The sequence below is a fragment of the Tauraco erythrolophus genome, chromosome 20, assembly GCF_009769465.1.
Source record: "Tauraco erythrolophus isolate bTauEry1 chromosome 20, bTauEry1.pri, whole genome shotgun sequence".
NCBI classification, from domain to species: domain Eukaryota; kingdom Metazoa; phylum Chordata; class Aves; order Musophagiformes; family Musophagidae; genus Tauraco; species Tauraco erythrolophus.
Window position 1 is genome coordinate 13,382,678 of NC_141484.1, and position 19,237 is coordinate 13,401,914.

Genomic DNA, 19,237 nt, shown 5'->3' on the forward strand with positions numbered 1-19,237 from the left:
AATAGGAACCATAAGTCCCTGCATCCAAGTTCTCCAAGTGCCTTGAGTAGTCTAGATTCTCTCCTTAACACTCTTGACAAATTATTTATAGATGTATTCACATAGTCAGTAAGATATTAGAATGTTCTAATTATATCATTCAAATCAAATGACAATTATGCCCTTAGTTTGCCAGACAATGTTTTGCCAAAGAAGATTTGCCAGAAATATTTTGACCGAAGAAAGGGAGAGCATCTGCAGCATCTGCAGACGAGACACTATAAAATCTCGCAGGGACAAGTCTGGCCTGTCTCCACGGAAGGCTTCAAGGTAAGTGCATGCATTTTGTGAGCTTGAAGAAAGAAGACAATGTCCTTGCAATATCCCATTCTGTTTCTCCTGCATCTGGCAAACATTTCCACAAGGAAATGCCCATGTGAACAAGAACTTTCAATATAATTTCAATGTGTATCTGTATCTTCAATCTGTAATTTGTCTCTGGAATTCCGTGCGGCCATAAGAAACAACTACCATTCCTATTTTACAGGGTTGGCCAGTTTCCAGGATACAAGCCTTTCTTCAAAGGTAACACCGGGAATTATGCACTTCCAGACTACAGTCTAAGACAGGGCTTTGATACAGCTGCATGAGTTCTCTTTGTAAATGCTCTTACATTTCTGCTGACTTTTGCTTAGCCTAGACTGTTGAAAATAGGCAAGATATAAAACGTGAAGTAATTTTTCATTTTTAGAACACAAGGAAATATTTTTAACAAGAAAGTACTCTTTTAAGATTCATCACTCATAATCAAGAGCCAGAACAGAGAGTGATTTTCTCTGGCCATAGATTCTTTTTCATGAAGACCTCAAATACGGTCAGAATTCATCAAGGTGAGTTACCGAACTGTAGGTAATATTCAGAAGATGTTCTATTTACTGTTACAAGGCCTACGTGTTTTAGGAGACTAAGTCTCACTCTTCAGTGGAACTTCAGTACTTTTACGTTCAAATCAAAGTGGATTTCAGTGCTTGCTTCTAAGATATTTCTCTGGAAGCCTAGCTAGCAATTTATTAGCAAGGAGCAAGGAGTTTTCTCACTGATATAGATTATACTATTCTTCTCAGTGATCCACAATCTTTTTTTTTTTTTTTCCCACCAGACACCTCTGCTGACGTGCTTTCAATAAAGTGCAGACATGGCCTCCGCAGATGCTGAGATGGCTGCTTTCGGGGAGGCAGCTCCCTACCTCCGAAAGTCAGAAAAGGAGAGAATCGAGGCCCAGAACAGGCCTTTCGATGCCAAGACATCCGTCTTTGTGGCTCATCCTAAAGAATCCTTTGTGAAAGGGACAGTCCAGAGCAAAGAATCAGGGAAGGTCACTGTCAAGACTGAAGGTGGAGAGGTCAGCAAAATTGAAGCTTCAGATCAGTGTTTGATTCCCACTCTGATATTTTAGCTGACATACATGAGTTTTTCTTTTCCTTGGCAGACCCTGACCGTAAAGGAAGATCAGGTCTTTTCCATGAACCCTCCCAAGTATGACAAAATCGAGGACATGGCCATGATGACCCACCTCCACGAACCCGCTGTGCTGTACAACCTCAAAGAGCGTTATGCAGCCTGGATGATCTACGTAAGTACCAGCAGCAGCCTTCCTTTGGGCAGCTGGGAGCAACTGCTCTGCCAGGCTAAGTGGAAGCCAACGTGCTGTCTCCCTTCCTCGCAGACCTACTCGGGTCTCTTCTGCGTCACTGTCAACCCCTACAAGTGGCTGCCGGTGTACAACCCGGAGGTGGTGTTGGCCTACCGAGGCAAGAAGCGCCAGGAGGCCCCTCCACACATCTTCTCCATCTCTGACAACGCCTATCAGTTCATGCTGACAGGTGAGTGCTTGATTTCCTTTGAACTGCTCTTGCAATGAGCAATCTGTAGAGGGAAATACAAGGTATTTGCTGGAAACATGATGCAACACTTAAAATACTGTGTGTGTGAAATTAATGGAAGATCAATGCACTTAAATGTAACAGTCTGTGGAGCTGAGTGTCTGTGTTCCCATTAGAACCAGTAAAGACCAAGCCCTAATGAAAATGATCTAGAAGGTGTAAATTCACTGGAAAGAAGACATCTATTCTCTGGTGTAGACTTTACTGAGCGTAATGGGATCTTACACATATGCATAGACTTATGTATCTTAACCACTAACCTAGTTCAGCCAGAGAGCACAGAGTACAATAGTATCACACGTACCCGTTAAACAATGTGTATACAGTCATTTAAAATTTTCAAGTGTCAGTGCTAACAAGTAAAACAGAGTATCTCTGCACTGAACAGGTACATAAGCTTCACTTGGTTATTATAGAAATGGTGTTACGATGGAAAAGATGACCAGGTGTTCTAAAGAGCCTTTGGAGATCCACGTAACCCGTACACTAACTCATGCAACTGTAAATCAATTGCACCTTTTAGTGAAAAGTAAACATCAGAAAACAATGTCAAGGAATAAATAAAGCTTTTAGCATTTAAACTGAATGGCTTTAAAAAAAGTTTATTCTACTTTCTCCTCTCCCTTCCACATCTTATTTTCTCTTCCCTATGTGTGTATTGAAATCAAATGTGCAGGATTTTAGATCTTATTTTCCTATTCTTACAAATGAGAAATCAGATCCAGAACAGAAAAATGTAAAATTAACCTTTTCTATATATGATCTCAGGAATACATAATTTCTGTATACATAGAGTTAAAAAAAAAAAAAAAAAAGTTCTTTGTTACATGAGATGTAGAAAATATTTATTATCACTGCCTCTTCCACAGATCGCGAGAACCAGTCGATCCTGATCACGTACGTACCCTCCCTGCTCGGGTCCTGCGGGGCTGCCCGGTGCCAGGGGACCTCCTGCCTGACCACACGCTCTCTGCTTCTCTCTCTGGTTTGACAGCGGAGAATCCGGTGCAGGGAAGACTGTGAACACAAAGCGTGTCATCCAGTACTTTGCAACAATTGCAGCCAGCGGGGAGAAGAAGAAGGAGGAGCAGCAGTCAGGCAAAATGCAGGTGAGTCAGGAAGAACAGCTCAAACTCTCTGTATGTAATTGCCACGTCAACAAAACATTGTAACTAAATAATGGTCATCCTGCAGGGAACGCTTGAGGATCAAATCATCAGCGCCAACCCACTGCTGGAGGCCTTTGGAAACGCCAAGACCGTGAGGAATGACAACTCCTCACGCTTTGTGAGTTGTTTTAGAGAAAATCCCCCTCCTTGTAACAGCAGTGATGGACTAGTGGTATTCTCACACGAGGAGATGGCAGTGAAATGCATCTTGGCAGAAATGCTTCTTTTTCCCCTTAACAGGGTAAATTCATCAGAATCCACTTTGGGGCCACAGGCAAACTGGCTTCTGCTGACATTGAAACTTGTAAGAGACTCTCCTGGCCTGATCCTATTCCTTCTGACCTTGCTCAGTTCTTGTGCTAACTCTGTCCTACTGTTCTTGCCAGATCTGCTGGAAAAGTCCAGAGTCACTTTCCAGCTGAAGGCAGAAAGAAGCTACCACATATTCTACCAGATCACCTCCAACAAGAAGCCAGAGCTAATTGGTAGGAAAATCACTAACTTTTTTGAAGGAATATCACTGAGCAACAGCTCATTGTGTCATCTAGGAAGCTAAAGTAAGCTTGTTCTTTCCCTTTCGCTGCTTTCAGACATGCTCCTCATTACCACCAACCCTTATGATTTCCACTTTGTGAGTCAGGGTGAAATCACTGTGCCAAGCATTGATGACCAGGAGGAACTGATGGCTACAGATGTAAGTAACTTCCCAAGCAAGGCATCTGGTGGACTGGAGCCTTGGTACATATTCATTTACTTTATGGTTTCTGTTGCCAGAGCGCCATTGACATCCTGGGCTTCACCGCAGATGAAAAGACAGCCATCTACAAGCTGACAGGGGCTGTCATGCACTATGGCAACCTGAAGTTCAAGCAGAAACAAAGAGAGGAGCAGGCAGAGCCCGATGGCACAGAAGGTATCACCAAACTCAGCAACTGGCTTGTTCAAAGAACTTCTCTGTGTGCAGAGATGATATGTTAGCCTCTAACGACAGGCCTTTGCTGGCCTGAGTCACCACATAAAACACTGAGGAAAAGCATCTTTGGTCGTTGTCTGTCTAACTGCAGAGGTGCTTCCCTGATCATGGGAAATACCGTTACTTTACCAGTGCATACTCTCCAAACGCGCACGAGCTGAAAGAGGGATCTTCAACACAGGATATCTTCTTTCTGTGAAACCTTCAACCATTTGCTTTCAAAGAAGGTCATCATTAGCTTCCAGAATTTACATTCCTTCCCAGACCTTCTATGAGACCAGATCAATGCTTTTCCATTTCTGAAACATGAAAAGCAGAGTTGTTCACGTTGACCAAATTCTAGCCATTGTCCAAAGAGAAATGCTTCTCTCTTTCTCTCCTCCCCTCTCTTTAGTGGCTGACAAGGCTGCCTACCTGATGGGCCTGAACTCAGCTGAATTGCTTAAAGCCCTGTGCTACCCCCGAGTCAAGGTTGGGAATGAATTCGTGACCAAAGGTCAAACTGTGTCACAGGTAAAATCTGGAGGTTGAAAATATGTGGCTTGAACGAGTACTTGAGCATTCTTCTTTGATCCTAGGAGGTAACTCCAGTCCTTTCTTCTCTGTTTTAGGTGAACAATGCAGTTGGTGCCCTGGCAAAAGCTGTCTATGAGAAGATGTTCTTGTGGATGGTTGTTCGTATCAACCAACAGCTGGATACCAAGCAACCCAGACAGTACTTCATTGGTGTCCTGGACATTGCTGGCTTTGAGATCTTTGATGTAAGAAGACAGTTTTCCTTAGACAAGTTTTTAATAGAAGTTAGTGTCTTTCTACAAATTTTTTGCAGGGCTTTTGGAATCACCTTCTTTAATCCTGCAAAAAAACCCAAACCAATAAACAGAATACTAATCTCCTAACTACGCTGAATTTGAGATTTTCTCACTTTTCTAAATTCATTGCATATCTTAAAGAACTTAGGAAAACTACACAGGAAGAGACTTTGTCTTTTAAGTATTACCCATGATGAATTAGGATTGCACAAGAAAACATATTTCTATTATTGGTGAGCCTTGAACATGTTGCATGTCTTTTTATGTCTGGCAGTTCAACAGCTTTGAGCAGCTGTGTATCAACTTCACCAATGAGAAGCTGCAACAGTTTTTCAACCACCACATGTTCGTGCTGGAGCAAGAGGAGTACAAGAAGGAAGGAATTGAATGGACATTCATTGACTTTGGGATGGACCTGGCTGCTTGCATTGAGCTCATTGAGAAGGTATCCTTCATGTTCAGGAGTATTGCATGTTGGATATTCCATGCTGGTCAAGAGAGATACTTAAGAAGCGTGTGAGAATACTCTGGCTTTTTCAAATATATACCCTCTGAAAGTGGCAACAAGGTGGAAGTATTTTTGGAGATCATACTCAAATATCAGGACTTTCGGTGTGAGTAATAATTTCCGGATTAAAAAATTCAGTTACATAAAAGGCTGTCATGTTTGTAAATACCCATCCGTGAAGAAGTTTTATGGAGAGGTTAGTGTTTCATGGTGTTGTATTTGTAGTTTTTCCATCAGCAAAGGCATTTACTTAAGTTAAAATTGAACAGTAACTCTGAAAAAGGTTTAGCCTTAGTTAATTTTCTCTGACTTATTGTCATGAAATGCATGGGAACTGCTTTCTCTTCTGTCTCCAGCAACTTTCCAGCCAAGGGATGTGTCCTTTCTACTCTGTATCTCCCTCTTGTCTGTTGTGATGTCTTCCAGCCCATGGGTATCTTCTCCATCCTGGAAGAGGAGTGCATGTTCCCCAAGGCAACTGACACCTCTTTCAAGAACAAGCTCTATGATCAGCATTTGGGCAAGTCCAGTAACTTCCAGAAGCCGAAACCTGCCAAAGGGAAGGTTGAGGCCCACTTCTCCCTGGTGCACTATGCTGGAACAGTGGACTACAATATCACTGGCTGGCTTGAGAAGAACAAAGACCCTCTGAATGAAACTGTCATTGGGTTATACCAGAAGTCATCTGTGAAGACATTGGCCTTGCTTTTTGCAAGCTATGGTGGAGCAGAAGCAGGTCAGCTCTGTGAAAATTGTACTTTCAGTGTGGGACAACGTTGACGCAGAATTAAAGCAGTAAACACTAAACATTTAAAGTTGTTTTGTGTTCTGTAGTCTCCAATATGCAACATCCATATTTTAATACTTTTTTCTTTTCTTCTATTTGCAGAGGGTGGTGGTGGCAAAAAGGGTGGCAAGAAGAAGGGCTCTTCTTTCCAGACTGTCTCAGCTCTTTTCCGGGTACAGTACTGCATTTGTTATCTCTTTGTAATATGAAGAAAGAGGACGAGCTGCTATTAAATTTGAAAGGCATATTTTGCATTGCTGTAATGGTGGTAAAATTCTTTGAAAATTCCACATCAGGTTTTCCAGGATTAATTTCAATGTTGTTAATATGTTGTGTTAGAAAATAAGCATTCAGTCTTCAAAGATCATGAAAATTTGTTCTCTTTTCTTTTGTTTTGTTTGCTTTTTTTTGTTTGTTTGTTTTTTTGTTTTTGTTTGTTTGGAGAGGATATTATTCAGATCTTTATATTTTTATGTCTTTGAATCAGACTAGAACTATAATTTTAGCATTCCTGCATTTCTGTGGGGTTGAAATATTAAGGAATTGAGAGTCTATAAAGATTTTCCAAGGAGATATTTATCTTTTATTTGAAAATTTTTTAACTTAATTAGATTGACTTGAGAAGGCAGAAGATAAAAATCCTTAAAATTAATTGCTTTTTGTGAATGTGTGAAATTGTATATTAGTTTCCACTGGATCAATAGCAATATAGTAGTATTTTGTCTTTAAAAATGGTGTTCAATATCTTGAGATAGAAAAAATATTTGGCTTCTGTGGATTTACCTAAGTGTTCTGAAACTCAGCTAATTTAGAGAAGTCATAAAGTCATTACCATGGGCTTGATTCATCAAACACTGGAGACAGGAAAGTCACACTACTAACTGGTCCCTCTAGGAGAACTTAAACAAGCTGATGACCAATCTACGGAGCACTCACCCCCATTTTGTCCGTTGCATCATCCCAAATGAAACAAAAACACCTGGTAAGTCACTAAAGCAGAAAAAGAACCTTCTCTCATACATCCATTCTCCTCTACACTGGAAACTGTGGTATTCATTTATACTGTAAATTTCTAGGTGCCATGGAGCACGAACTGGTGCTACACCAGCTGCGGTGTAACGGCGTGCTGGAAGGCATCAGAATTTGCAGGAAAGGTTTTCCCAGCAGAGTCCTCTATGCTGACTTCAAACAGAGGTGAGAGCACAGCACTGCTCAGCATCATTAAAAGCAATGTGGGTTCATTCATGTAAGTTCCTTCAGGCTGCATTCTGTTGTCAAAAAGAGCTACAGATGAGCTAGTGGTGTTCGGTAGCTAGAGTGTGTTGGTTGGGAAAAACTAATCTTGTCTTTCTCTCTTTTCACAGATACAAAGTGCTTAATGCCAGTGCTATCCCAGAGGGACAGTTCATTGACAGCAAGAAGGCTTCTGAGAAGCTTCTGGCGTCAATCGATGTGGACCACACACAGTACAAATTTGGCCACACCAAGGTACAAACCCTCCTTGACTCACTCACTGCATGTCCGTGCTGTGCTCTACCCAACCGTGATGTGCTGCAACATTCCCTTTCTCAAGGTGTTCTTCAAAGCTGGGCTGCTGGGACTCCTGGAGGAGATGAGGGATGAGAAGCTGGCACAGCTCATCACCCGCACACAGGCCAGGTGCAGGGGCTTCCTGATGAGAGTGGAGTACCAGAGAATGGTGGAGAGGAGGTAGACATTTCTCATCTTCAGCTGAAGTCCCTGTACTTGGGGGAAAGTGTTGACATTTATCATATTGAAAACATTCAATGTACATTTTAATTATGCTTCAGGGAGTCCATCTTTTGCATCCAGTACAATATTCGTGCCTTCATGAATGTGAAGCACTGGCCCTGGATGAAGCTGTTCTTCAAGATCAAGCCCTTGCTGAAGAGTGCAGAATCTGAGAAGGAGATGGCCAACATGAAACAAGAGTTTGAGAAAACCAAGGAAGAGCTTGCAAAGTCTGAGGCAAAGAGGAAGGAGCTGGAGGAGAAAATGGTGGCCCTGCTGCAGGAGAAAAACGACCTGCAGCTCCAAGTGCAGGCTGTGAGCTTATCACCATTAATTTATGCCTCAGAAAAGGAGTTTATACATTTAAACTATTTACAAAGCAGAAGGTCAGACTATAGAAGACCAAAAATCAGATATTTGGTGAATTATCCATCATAGGTATATGCAACTGAGGAAGCAAGTATTTGGCAGTGACATAGTGAGCAATCTGACAGCCAGTACAAAGAAGCAGGGAGCTCCAAGCGGGAGTCAGTGCTCTTGCCTTCAGAGGAAAGAGGCAGATACAGCTAGCCAATGTGAAATACTCAGAGCAGAGTTTTGCCTGAATCCCCAACTCCATCTTAGCAGGTGACTCCTGTAGAGGGTATCTCCATTTCATCAGGATGTAGAAAAATGAATTACTTTTGGAGTGTAAATGCGAGCCAGAGATGAAAGTGGTGAATTCATATGCACGAAAAGCCATTGACCTCTTACTTAATAGCTAGCAGTTAATCATTCACTCAGTAATTGGGAAATAGATCTTCAAAGTCCTTCCAAGAATATACAGACACAGAGTTTCTGTTTCCAAGAAAAAGTGACTGTGCAGAAGACTGGCTCTTCTCTCAGTTGTTAATTACACAAAAGAGCTCTGTATGCTTTAGACTTAAGTGGTATGAATCAAGGTCATAAGTACAATTTACAATGAAGAAAATGTTTTTGGTTTTTTTGAACATTGCAGTTATTTGCATCTCTAATCTGAATTTTCTAAGGTAGTTCCACTACGAACAACTATGTGTGGTGGTAAAATTATTATTGTTTATGATTGAGAGGACTGGATAAGAAGTTATGTTTATTAATAAAACATTCTTTTCCACTAAAAGCCATCTTTTCATAATGTACTTGTGTTGGGGTTCCCAGTCTGGGAGGGACAATTTAGAACAGGCCAGACCAAAGCTTTATTGACTACAAACACAGTGAGAGAATATTCAACAGCATCTCCCCCTCTGCTCACATGCTCTTTGCGAGTTGGTGGCAGAGACCCAACCTATATACTGTATCAGAAAAAAAGAAATCAGTGAGGAAAAACAATCATTTCAATGTTAACAAAGTCAAGTATCCGTCCTTGGAAGGAATGTTCTACTTAAGTAGCTTGCTAACTGCAACAAGTCTAAGGAATGAAACAGTAAATAACATGACAATACGGAGAGACCGGCTCTTGGTGGAGCTTATAGGAGTGTCACACTCAGTATTGTCTCAGCTCAGAAGTGAGGAATTGGAAACAATCATGAACTGTTGGCTTTAGTTGAAAGGAATATTATTTTAGTAAAGATAACTTCAAGCCAGACCTCTCAATCTTAAATATTAATAATTTTACCACGATAATCCTATGAACCTTGTAGACATGCAGCACATCACAAAATAAAATACCGCTTAAAAATATGCACAATATATTTGAGGTACAGGTTGCCCAGAGAGGTGGTGGATGCTCCATCCCTAGAGACATTCAAGGCCCAGTTGGATGAGGCCCTGAGCAACCTGATCTAGTTGGAGATATCCCTGTTCCTTGCAGGGGGCTTGGACTAGATGGCCTTTGAAGGTCCCTTCCAGCCCTAACCATTCTATGATTCTATGATTCTATGATATTCAAATGTCATCTTACAAAGCCATCTTAGTCTAGTCATTAAATTATTTAAATTACCAACTAAAAATGGAACACTGTATTTAATTACCCAGTTATTCCCATAGAAAATGGGAACCCCGTGTTACTTGTTTTCTCTAGTATACAGAGAAAAATAAATATCCCATTGGACCTTCTTATACGATATTTGCCTTTCGCATTCATCTGGGACAAAACAAAATACTTATACCAAAAGCCCACCAAAGAGTAAGACGATGTGGTGATCAGCTGAAACCAACATATGACACTGCAGAAACAGTATGGAAAGATGACACACAGGTCATTTAATAGAAAAAAGAGTAATCTCTTTTCTCTTAAATTATTTTTGAGACTACCAGAGCCTTTACTCAAAACATAATAATGAGCTCAGAAGGATTCAGTTACAAAAAGAAAGATATTGAATAGTGTGTTTGTGAAAAGAAATGCCTCCAAGCCTTTTCTCCTCTAGGTAAATGAGAAATTCTTACACCTACCATACCTGTGAGACACTTTTAGGAGAGAGAAAAAAAGTTTAGGAATCAATATTGTTTCCAACTGAGAAGCTGTATAATGCATCCCAGAGGGGGAAAAAAAAAAAAAAAAGCAGCAAGATTAAAGTTGCTTGAGGAGAGGCCAGCTTTGGGTCACATTTTAACACACACTTAAATAGAAAAGTTCAGAAAACAAACCAAGAAAATCCCTGTCTCCCCACCAGGAAGCAGATAGCTTGGCTGATGCTGAGGAAAGGTGTGACCAGCTCATCAAAACCAAAATCCAGCTGGAGGCAAAAGTTAAAGAAGTGACTGAAAGAGCTGAGGAAGAGGAGGAAATTAATGCCGAGCTGACAGCCAAGAAAAGGAAGTTGGAGGATGAATGTTCAGAGCTGAAGAAAGATATTGATGATCTTGAATTAACACTGGCCAAGGTTGAGAAAGAGAAACATGCCACTGAAAACAAGGTATAAGGCAGAAGATGTCACTTGCATTCCAGGAAACACCTCTGCCTTGTTATACAGTATGAACATTTAAACAACGCTTTTTTATTTGCACTTGCTCCCATCTCCTCAAAGGTGAAAAACCTCACAGAGGAGATGGCAGCCCTGGACGAGACCATTGCCAAGCTGACAAAAGAAAAGAAAGCCCTCCAAGAGGCCCATCAGCAGACACTGGACGACCTGCAGGCAGAAGAGGACAAAGTCAATACACTGACCAAAGCGAAGACCAAGCTGGAGCAGCAAGTGGACGATGTAAGCACACAGACATACAGCAAGGACAGGACAGGTATGGAGTCTGACCTGGCTGGCAGAGCACTGATGGTCTTGTTTGTTGTAGCTGGAAGGGTCCTTGGAGCAAGAGAAGAAACTGCGCATGGACCTTGAGAGAGCTAAAAGGAAACTGGAAGGAGACCTGAAGCTGGCCCAGGACAGCATAATGGATTTGGAAAACGATAAGCAGCAGCTGGATGAGAAACTGAAGAAGTAAGTGTGGCCGTGGGGCACCTGAACACTGGGCTGGTGCACTTGTCTGTTTTCTTTGAGCTCTAACATGGTTTGCTTTGCTTTGCCCAAAGGAAAGACTTTGAAATCAGCCAGATCCAGAGCAAAATCGAGGATGAACAAGCCCTGGGCATGCAGTTACAGAAGAAGATCAAGGAGCTGCAGGCAAGTCTCTGTTCCTTCCCCTCTCTCACCCAGTCTCAGGTCCGGAAGGAGGAGGGCCTGGGTGTGAAGGGTCCCTAATGTTCCCCAGGCTCGTATAGAGGAACTGGAGGAGGAAATTGAGGCAGAACGAACCTCTCGGGCAAAAGCAGAGAAGCATCGTGCTGACCTCTCAAGGGAGCTCGAGGAGATCAGCGAGCGCCTGGAAGAAGCAGGAGGGGCTACTGCAGCTCAGATCGAGGTGAACAAGAAGCGCGAGGCAGAATTTCAGAAGATGCGCCGCGACCTCGAAGAGGCCACGCTGCAGCACGAAGCCACGGCTGCCGCCCTGCGGAAGAAGCACGCGGACAGCACAGCTGAGCTTGGGGAGCAGATCGACAACCTGCAACGAGTGAAGCAGAAGCTGGAGAAGGAGAAGAGTGAGCTGAAGATGGAGATTGATGACTTGGCCAGTAACATGGAGTCTGTCTCCAAAGCCAAGGTACAGCGTTTCTGTCGGGTTCCTGCCCTACGATACATGACCTGATACATGATTTTGAACTGATTACATTTTGCTATCACACACGTTTGTTTGTTTGTTTGTTTGTTTTATCATGAGAACATGCTAGAATGCAGTGATTATCCTATTTCCTTACACGTATTTGACACATAGGCAAACCTAGAGAAAATGTGTCGCACTCTGGAAGATCAACTAAGTGAGATTAAGACAAAAGAAGAGGAGCATCAGCGCATGATCAATGACCTCAATGCTCAAAGAGCTCGTCTGCAGACAGAATCAGGTAAAGCACTCCCACTCCCGTTCGGAATGGGAGAATCTGTAACCAATGATGACAAGAACAGGAATTGATCTATACTTTGTACGTTGACATACAGTGCTTTAAAGACACATTTGTTTAGTATTGCTTTTTAAATTACAGTCTATTTGTAAAATTTCTCAGGTGAATATTCACGCCAGGTGGAAGAAAAAGATGCTTTGATATCCCAGCTATCCAGAGGCAAACAGGCATTTACTCAACAGATTGAGGAACTAAAGAGACATTTAGAGGAAGAAATAAAGGTAAGGGTGCTTCTTGTAGGGAGCCTGACTTTGGATTCAGATTCCATTTTCTTTCAGAATGTGCCCTACTCTCAAAAAAAATCAGAATATGTTAGACATGTTAGACATTTTAATTTGGGAGCTCTCAAACTAGATGAAGAACTTTGCCACTTTTCTCTCTGATGTGGGAAGAGAAGTAGAGGAGGGCATCATCTCCAACCTGGATATTGAGACAGGGAAAGACAACTTTAGGTCTTTATTTGGATTAATGATGGCATATGGAAAAAAGGTTGATATATATATATAAAACTGTGATTCTTATTCTACTTTTCCATAAACGAAACTGAAATTTTAGACCATATTTAAAAAGATTCAACAATTCCCAGCTTAACAGTTGTCATTTAAATTTTACCCATCATCTCTCCTGAGGTAGCATTCTAACTTCTGATGAATAAAGCTATAAGAAGCTTCTCAGAAGATGGAATCAATACACCTTTTTTCCTTGGGCTGTCTTAAATGTCAAATTCAAAGAGTCTTCAGTAACTTCCCGTAATTTAACATTCTGCTATCTCACAGGCAGTTCATTGTCCCAATACCACTGTCTCCCCAGGCCAAGAACGCCCTGGCCCACGCCTTGCAGTCTGCTCGCCATGACTGTGACTTGCTCCGGGAACAATATGAGGAGGAGCAGGAAGCCAAGGGGGAGCTGCAGCGTGCCCTGTCCAAGGCCAACAGCGAAGTGGCCCAGTGGAGAACCAAATACGAGACGGATGCCATTCAGCGCACGGAGGAGCTGGAGGAGGCCAAGTATGTGGTGATAAGATATGAAGAAGCCGGGGGGGACTGAAAAATCAAAAGCGAAATTAGAGAAGACACATCAAGATATTCTGAGGAAAAAGTCATGGATTTGCTTTATAGAAGGGTAACTGAAAGTGGGAACATGTATCCTGTAGAAGGTTTAGTGGTTTAATACAGGCAAAGGCCAAGAAGAGCATAAATGTAGCCCTTTACTCTGTATGGCTGCAGATTACAAAAAGATTAAGCATGCTCTTGTCAAAAGCACACTGCTTCCTCAGTGCTAACTGTGAGCCGTGCTTACCACCTCCCAGGAAGAAGCTGGCACAGCGCCTGCAGGATGCAGAGGAACACGTTGAAGCCGTCAATGCCAAATGTGCCTCCCTGGAAAAGACAAAGCAGAGGCTGCAGAATGAAGTGGAGGACCTGATGATTGATGTGGAGCGATCCAATGCTGCCTGCGCAGCTCTGGATAAGAAGCAGAAGAACTTTGACAAGGTCTTTTGGGCTCCAGCCCTGGGCTTCCTGGGCAGAGCATCCCCTCCTGATTGACACATCCATACTGAGACCCTGTTTCTCTTCAGATCCTGGCAGAGTGGAAGCAGAAGTATGAGGAAACGCAGGCTGAGCTGGAAGCCTCCCAGAAGGAGTCTCGCTCTCTCAGCACAGAGCTGTTTAAGATGAAGAATGCCTATGAGGAGTCCTTGGACCACCTGGAAACGCTGAAGCGTGAGAACAAGAACTTGCAGCGTAAGTCCCTGGCCCTCTGCTCCTGGCAGGGCTTTCTCACAACCCACCACTACCCACTGCTCTCCACGGGTCTGTGCCTGCAGGTCTGCTAAGATGCCTATCGTCTTGGTGTGACAGGGCCCTTCCCATTCAGCTTTATGCCTGGCCATGTGTTGTGGGTTAGGCCGCTCCGGCAACCAAACCCCACATAGTCGCTCACTCACCCTCCCTCACCCCCAGGGATGAGGGAGAGAATTAAAGGAGAAACAGGAGACCCATGGGTTGAGATAAGAACAATTTAATACAGATGATTTAATATACAGTGTAGATGCTCACCACTCCCTCTTATCCGAAGACCATATCGTCCTGAAGCTGCAATCCCGGACGAACACGAGGCCCCGAAATAGAGAGAGGGAGAGAGAGGGAGAGAGAGTACTCCGAGAGTGGGAGTGCTGGGAGAGAGAGAAAAAAAGGCAATAGAGCAAAAGCGCAGCAAGCGCAAAAGAGCAAAAGTGTCGAAAGAGCAAACGCGCAAAAAGCCCTTCTGTCCGGCTGCCCCTCGCCTTTATACTGGGCATGACGCTGCATGATATGGAATACTAATTGGCCAGTTTGGCCTCAATCTTAAGTTCCACCACAAATCACAAGAGGAATCGTTGCCTCCTTGTCCCAGCTATGCTCCCCCCTTATCCCACCGTGTTTTTGCACTCCGGCACACTGAAAAGGACTAGGAGTCTCACGTCCAACCACAAACATCAGCTTGCTATCAACATTCTTCTCAGAGCGAGCCTCTGAGTAAAACCAAAACACGGAGCTCTTCTAGCTGCTAAAAAGAAGAGCTAATTCTGTCCCAGCTAAACCAGGACACCACGCCATTGGTCTTTATTCCCACAGAGGAGATTGCTGACCTCACGGAGCAGATTGCAGAGGGAGGAAAGGCGATTCATGAGCTGGAGAAAGTCAAGAAACAGATTGAGCAGGAGAAATCTGAACTGCAAGCCTCCCTGGAGGAAGCTGAGGTTCGTGCCCATAATCACAGGTGTCTGCACTAAAAATACAATCAATGGGGAAATATGGCTAAAAAACGCTTAGTCCCCTCTGTGCTGGCTGGGGAGTGCAACCAGCTGAGATTTCCTGAAATAGTCTGTAATTACCTAGAACACGAGCAGTAGTTTAATCAACTTTACAAATGTTTGTGTGCACTTGTCCAGGCCTCCCTGGAACATGAAGAGGGGAAGATCCTGCGCCTCCAACTTGAGCTCAACCAGGTGAAGTCGGAGATTGACAGGAAGATAGCAGAGAAAGATGAGGAGATCGACCAGATGAAGAGAAACCACCTCCGAGTTGTGGAGTCCTTGCAGAGCAGCCTGGACGCTGAGATCAGGAGCAGGAATGAAGCCCTGCGGCTGAAGAAGAAGATGGAGGGAGACCTGAATGAAATGGAGATCCAGCTGAGCCATGCCAACCGCGTGGCTGCAGAGGCACAAAAGAACCTGAGAAACACCCAGGCAGTGCTCAAGGTCTGTTCAGCAAAGCTGCAGAGAGAGAAATGACATCCCTGACAATTTTTGGCACCCAAGTGCCCACTGCCGCCTTGTGATTTCTCTTGTCTTTTTTACAGGATACCCAGATACACCTGGACGATGCTCTCAGGACACAGGAGGACCTGAAGGAGCAGGTGGCCATGGTGGAACGCAGAGCAAACCTGCTGCAGGCTGAAATCGAGGAGCTCCGGGCAGCCCTGGAGCAGACGGAGCGGTCGAGGAAAGTGGCTGAGCAGGAGCTGCTGGATGCCACTGAACGTGTGCAGCTCCTCCACACCCAGGTAAGGGCGTGGAGCAAAAGCAGTTATGTTGGCACTTGACAAACACAGAGGGCTGCTACACAGCAGAGAACAGGGAGTACTAGAATGGCCTGTCTACTGCTGCCCGCAAGGAAAGGCATGCTCAGAGCCCATCACCTGAGCCCACCAATCATTCTAAAAAGAATTCCAGATTTTGAATTGCAAGCTTGAAGACTAAAGACCTGGCTCGGGGTGCAGGTTTGCTATTGCAGGCCTCAGAATACAAGTCTTGCAATCCCTCTCTGTGCAGAACACCAGCTTGATCAACACCAAGAAGAAGCTGGAAACAGACATTGCCCAAATTCAGGGTGAAATGGAGGATACGATCCAGGAAGCCCGCAACGCTGAAGAGAAGGCCAAAAAGGCCATCACAGATGTGAGTTGGGGACTCCTTTCACCACTGATAGTGGATGTATTCTCCCCCTAAATGTCTCCAGCCCCAAAACGGCTTTGATCCTTTGCTTTCCAGGCAGCTATGATGGCAGAAGAGCTGAAGAAGGAGCAGGACACCAGTGCTCACCTGGAGAGGATGAAGAAGAACCTGGACCAGACAGTGAAGGACCTGCAGCACCGTCTGGATGAGGCTGAGCAGTTGGCACTGAAGGGAGGCAAGAAGCAAATCCAGAAGCTGGAGGCCAGAGTGCGTAGGGCTTCTGTTTGAGCATGAGGAACATGTCACGTAAGCAGCCAGCAGGGAAGCTCCAAAGATGGGCTTCTTGTTGCAGGTGCGGGAGCTGGAAGGGGAGGTGGATGCTGAGCAGAAGCGCAGCGCTGAAGCCGTGAAGGGTGTGCGCAAGTACGAGAGGAGGGTGAAGGAACTGACCTACCAGGTAAGGCAGGAGGCCTCCTGGGGCTGACACCCTCTTGCAGGAAGTGAAAATTTTTGCACCTGATTGCCAAGGGGAATTGCTAACACACATGGTGGGGAAACCAATTCATTGTCTTTCCTCTTTGCCATCTGCTTTAGTCTGAGGAAGACCGGAAGAATATTCTCAGGCTGCAGGATCTGGTGGACAAGCTGCAAATGAAGGTGAAGTCCTACAAGAGACAATCTGAAGAGGCTGTAAGTATCTCCCTGAGTCGAGAAACACTTTCCAAGCGGGTAGCATGGTCATTGAGGAGATGAATATAAGAAACTTGTTAAGGGCCACTGGTCAATAATGGAGAGCTTCAAGTTCTTTGAAATGCTTATAAATTAGCCCAGCCTGTGGGAATGAAACCGATGAGCGAATAGGAGGGCTAACGGGGAGGGCACGTGCACGTAACGTTGTTTTCCGTTAGCAGAACTAAGGAGCCTGTAAGAAGGAGTTCTTGTTCATACCACTGATAATACCGTATATTGAGAAGTTTTGAGAAGAGCATATGTTCAGAAATTTGAAATTCATGTAACTGTCTTTACCAAAGATGCCCGTGACACTCGCAGTTCGGAGAAGCTTGGTAGTTACATGGAAGCAAACCTCCAGAATTCTGTGCCCTGGAACACAGAAAATGTAGCATAAGAAATCATTCTGATTCTGTGATTCTGTGAATTGCATGTTTTGGATGCATCCAGGGAAATTTCAGCAGCTAGAGAAGGCGTTAGAAGTATCCTCCCAAGCCACATTGTCCACTGCATTTAGAACTGTGCAAGGAGCCTTTGCCTTCTCTGGGCACGCTGCAATCAGGGACAGATGGGGAGAAGTCCTGCGGCCTCTGAATTTAGGAATGACCGAGCATGGCTTCTTTGCTGCTGCAAACAGTCTAGTACAGACAAGGGCTCCTGGACTCAGATAAGGGGATTTGAGAGGGACACTGAGGAGGTTTCATGGACTCACTGTCTCTTACGAATTCGTAACCCCATCTCAGGGTCTACAGAGATAGCTGAACACTTATTTGCAGAGCTACCAAAATCTGATTTCCAGCTGCCCAGATTGTTTCCTTCCCACATTCCGTACCAGAATTATGTTCCAACGCTATTGTGCTCTGTCCACAATGGATCTTCTAAAAAGGGGAGGATGAGGAGGTCTGTGTGAGGCTTACGTGTAAGCAGTGTGGGGTGGGGGATGGAGGTTTGTGCCTTCCCCAGGGAAGAGCCACAGCCCTGCAAGGCCGAGGTGCAGGAGGAGCCAAACCCCTGCCCTGGGCTCCTCACCACCGACTCCCTCTGCCCGCACAGGAGGAGCTGTCCAATGTCAACCTCTCCAAGTTCCGCAAGATCCAGCACGAGCTGGAGGAAGCCGAGGAGCGGGCTGACATTGCAGAGTCGCAGGTCAACAAGCTCCGAGCGAAGAGCCGGGAGTTTCATAGGAAGATAGAAGAGGAAGAGTGAGGCTGTCATGAGGCAGAAAAGTGACGTGAGGGATGTACAAAATGTGAACCTCTTTGTTGCTTTCTTCTGCAATGAGTCTTTGTACCCACCCCAATGTCTAGAGAATAAAGACTGTAGATTCCTTTGCATAGACACTATGAACATTGCCTTCTTTGGTGGTTCGTTTGTTTTTTTCATTGGGTTGTTTTTTTTTTTCTAATCAAGGTTGGGATATTGCGTTGTAGCACAAGGTTTCTTACTTTTCCTGGCTGGAGAAGGGAGAAGCTAATGCAAACTTGGAGGCTGGCCATTCCTATGGAGTCTACTGATAGTCCTGCCTGTGCTCTCTTCTGTCTCCAGCAGCTCCTTGCCCTGCTCCTGCCATCCCATACTCTTAATGCTTCTCCCATTGTCCTTTCAGCACAGCTTACTTCCCACGTGAGAGGCAAGAGAGGGTGATCCCTTTCCTTTTTCCGTTCTCTGCTTTTGTTTGTGATGCCGGCTGTCACAAAGCCTAAACATCACTGTGTGAGTAAGTTATTAGAAGTCACAGTGCACTGCACCGTGAAGGACCAACAGTGCCTTGTCAGAGACGTTTGTTGGCACACAGAGCACTGTTACGACACATCCACAGTGCCCCTAAGTTGTGCCATCTCTCTTACCCTAGATTCCCTCAGCTGCAGCCACCACCTGCTCCTAGTTTCCCTGCAGTGGACATAACGCTGAGCCCTGCCTGGGGCCACGTGCTGGAAGGACTGCCCCGTAGGGCACCCACCTCCTCAACAGGTCACCTCAAAGGTCAGCATTGTCACCTCTTGCACAACAGGCTGCACATGGCATTGCCTGAAGCAAGAGAAAAGAAGAAAACTGATGGGTGTGGTCCTCCATTCCTTCCCCACATACCTGTACCTCCCATTTGGCCCACCTACAGACTAAACTGGCGATATATTTTTGGGAAGAATCAAAGGGGATGAGGGGAGAAGGGAAGGGGGAAATTGTCAAACACTTTTCCTTCATTCAGACCCTGACCTGAACAGTAGAGGTGCAGTGGG

At 44.5% G+C, this 19,237-nt stretch overlaps 1 protein-coding gene across 1 annotated transcript; it reads left to right on the plus strand.

Annotated features, from left to right (window-relative positions):
- The first annotated feature begins 1,174 nt into the window (after window positions 1-1,174).
- On the plus strand, window positions 1,175-18,206 carry LOC104383189 (myosin heavy chain, skeletal muscle, adult-like). The gene is made up of 38 exons (XM_086624282.1): window positions 1,175-1,381; window positions 1,469-1,612; window positions 1,706-1,862; window positions 2,792-2,819; window positions 2,917-3,031; window positions 3,117-3,209; window positions 3,332-3,395; window positions 3,478-3,576; window positions 3,682-3,785; window positions 3,866-4,004; window positions 4,459-4,577; window positions 4,676-4,825; window positions 5,151-5,321; window positions 5,811-6,120; window positions 6,274-6,344; window positions 7,066-7,153; window positions 7,248-7,365; window positions 7,536-7,659; window positions 7,745-7,881; window positions 7,983-8,238; window positions 10,554-10,796; window positions 10,908-11,084; window positions 11,170-11,315; window positions 11,408-11,498; window positions 11,587-11,976; window positions 12,148-12,274; window positions 12,434-12,552; window positions 13,142-13,338; window positions 13,641-13,824; window positions 13,911-14,076; window positions 14,950-15,074; window positions 15,267-15,575; window positions 15,677-15,880; window positions 16,149-16,274; window positions 16,368-16,538; window positions 16,624-16,728; window positions 16,866-16,961; window positions 18,054-18,206. The coding sequence occupies exons 1-38, from the start codon at window positions 1,175-1,177 to the stop codon at window positions 18,204-18,206; spliced, it is 5,823 nt and encodes a 1,940-aa protein (XP_086480408.1).
- Window positions 18,207-19,237: the final 1,031 nt, after the last annotated feature.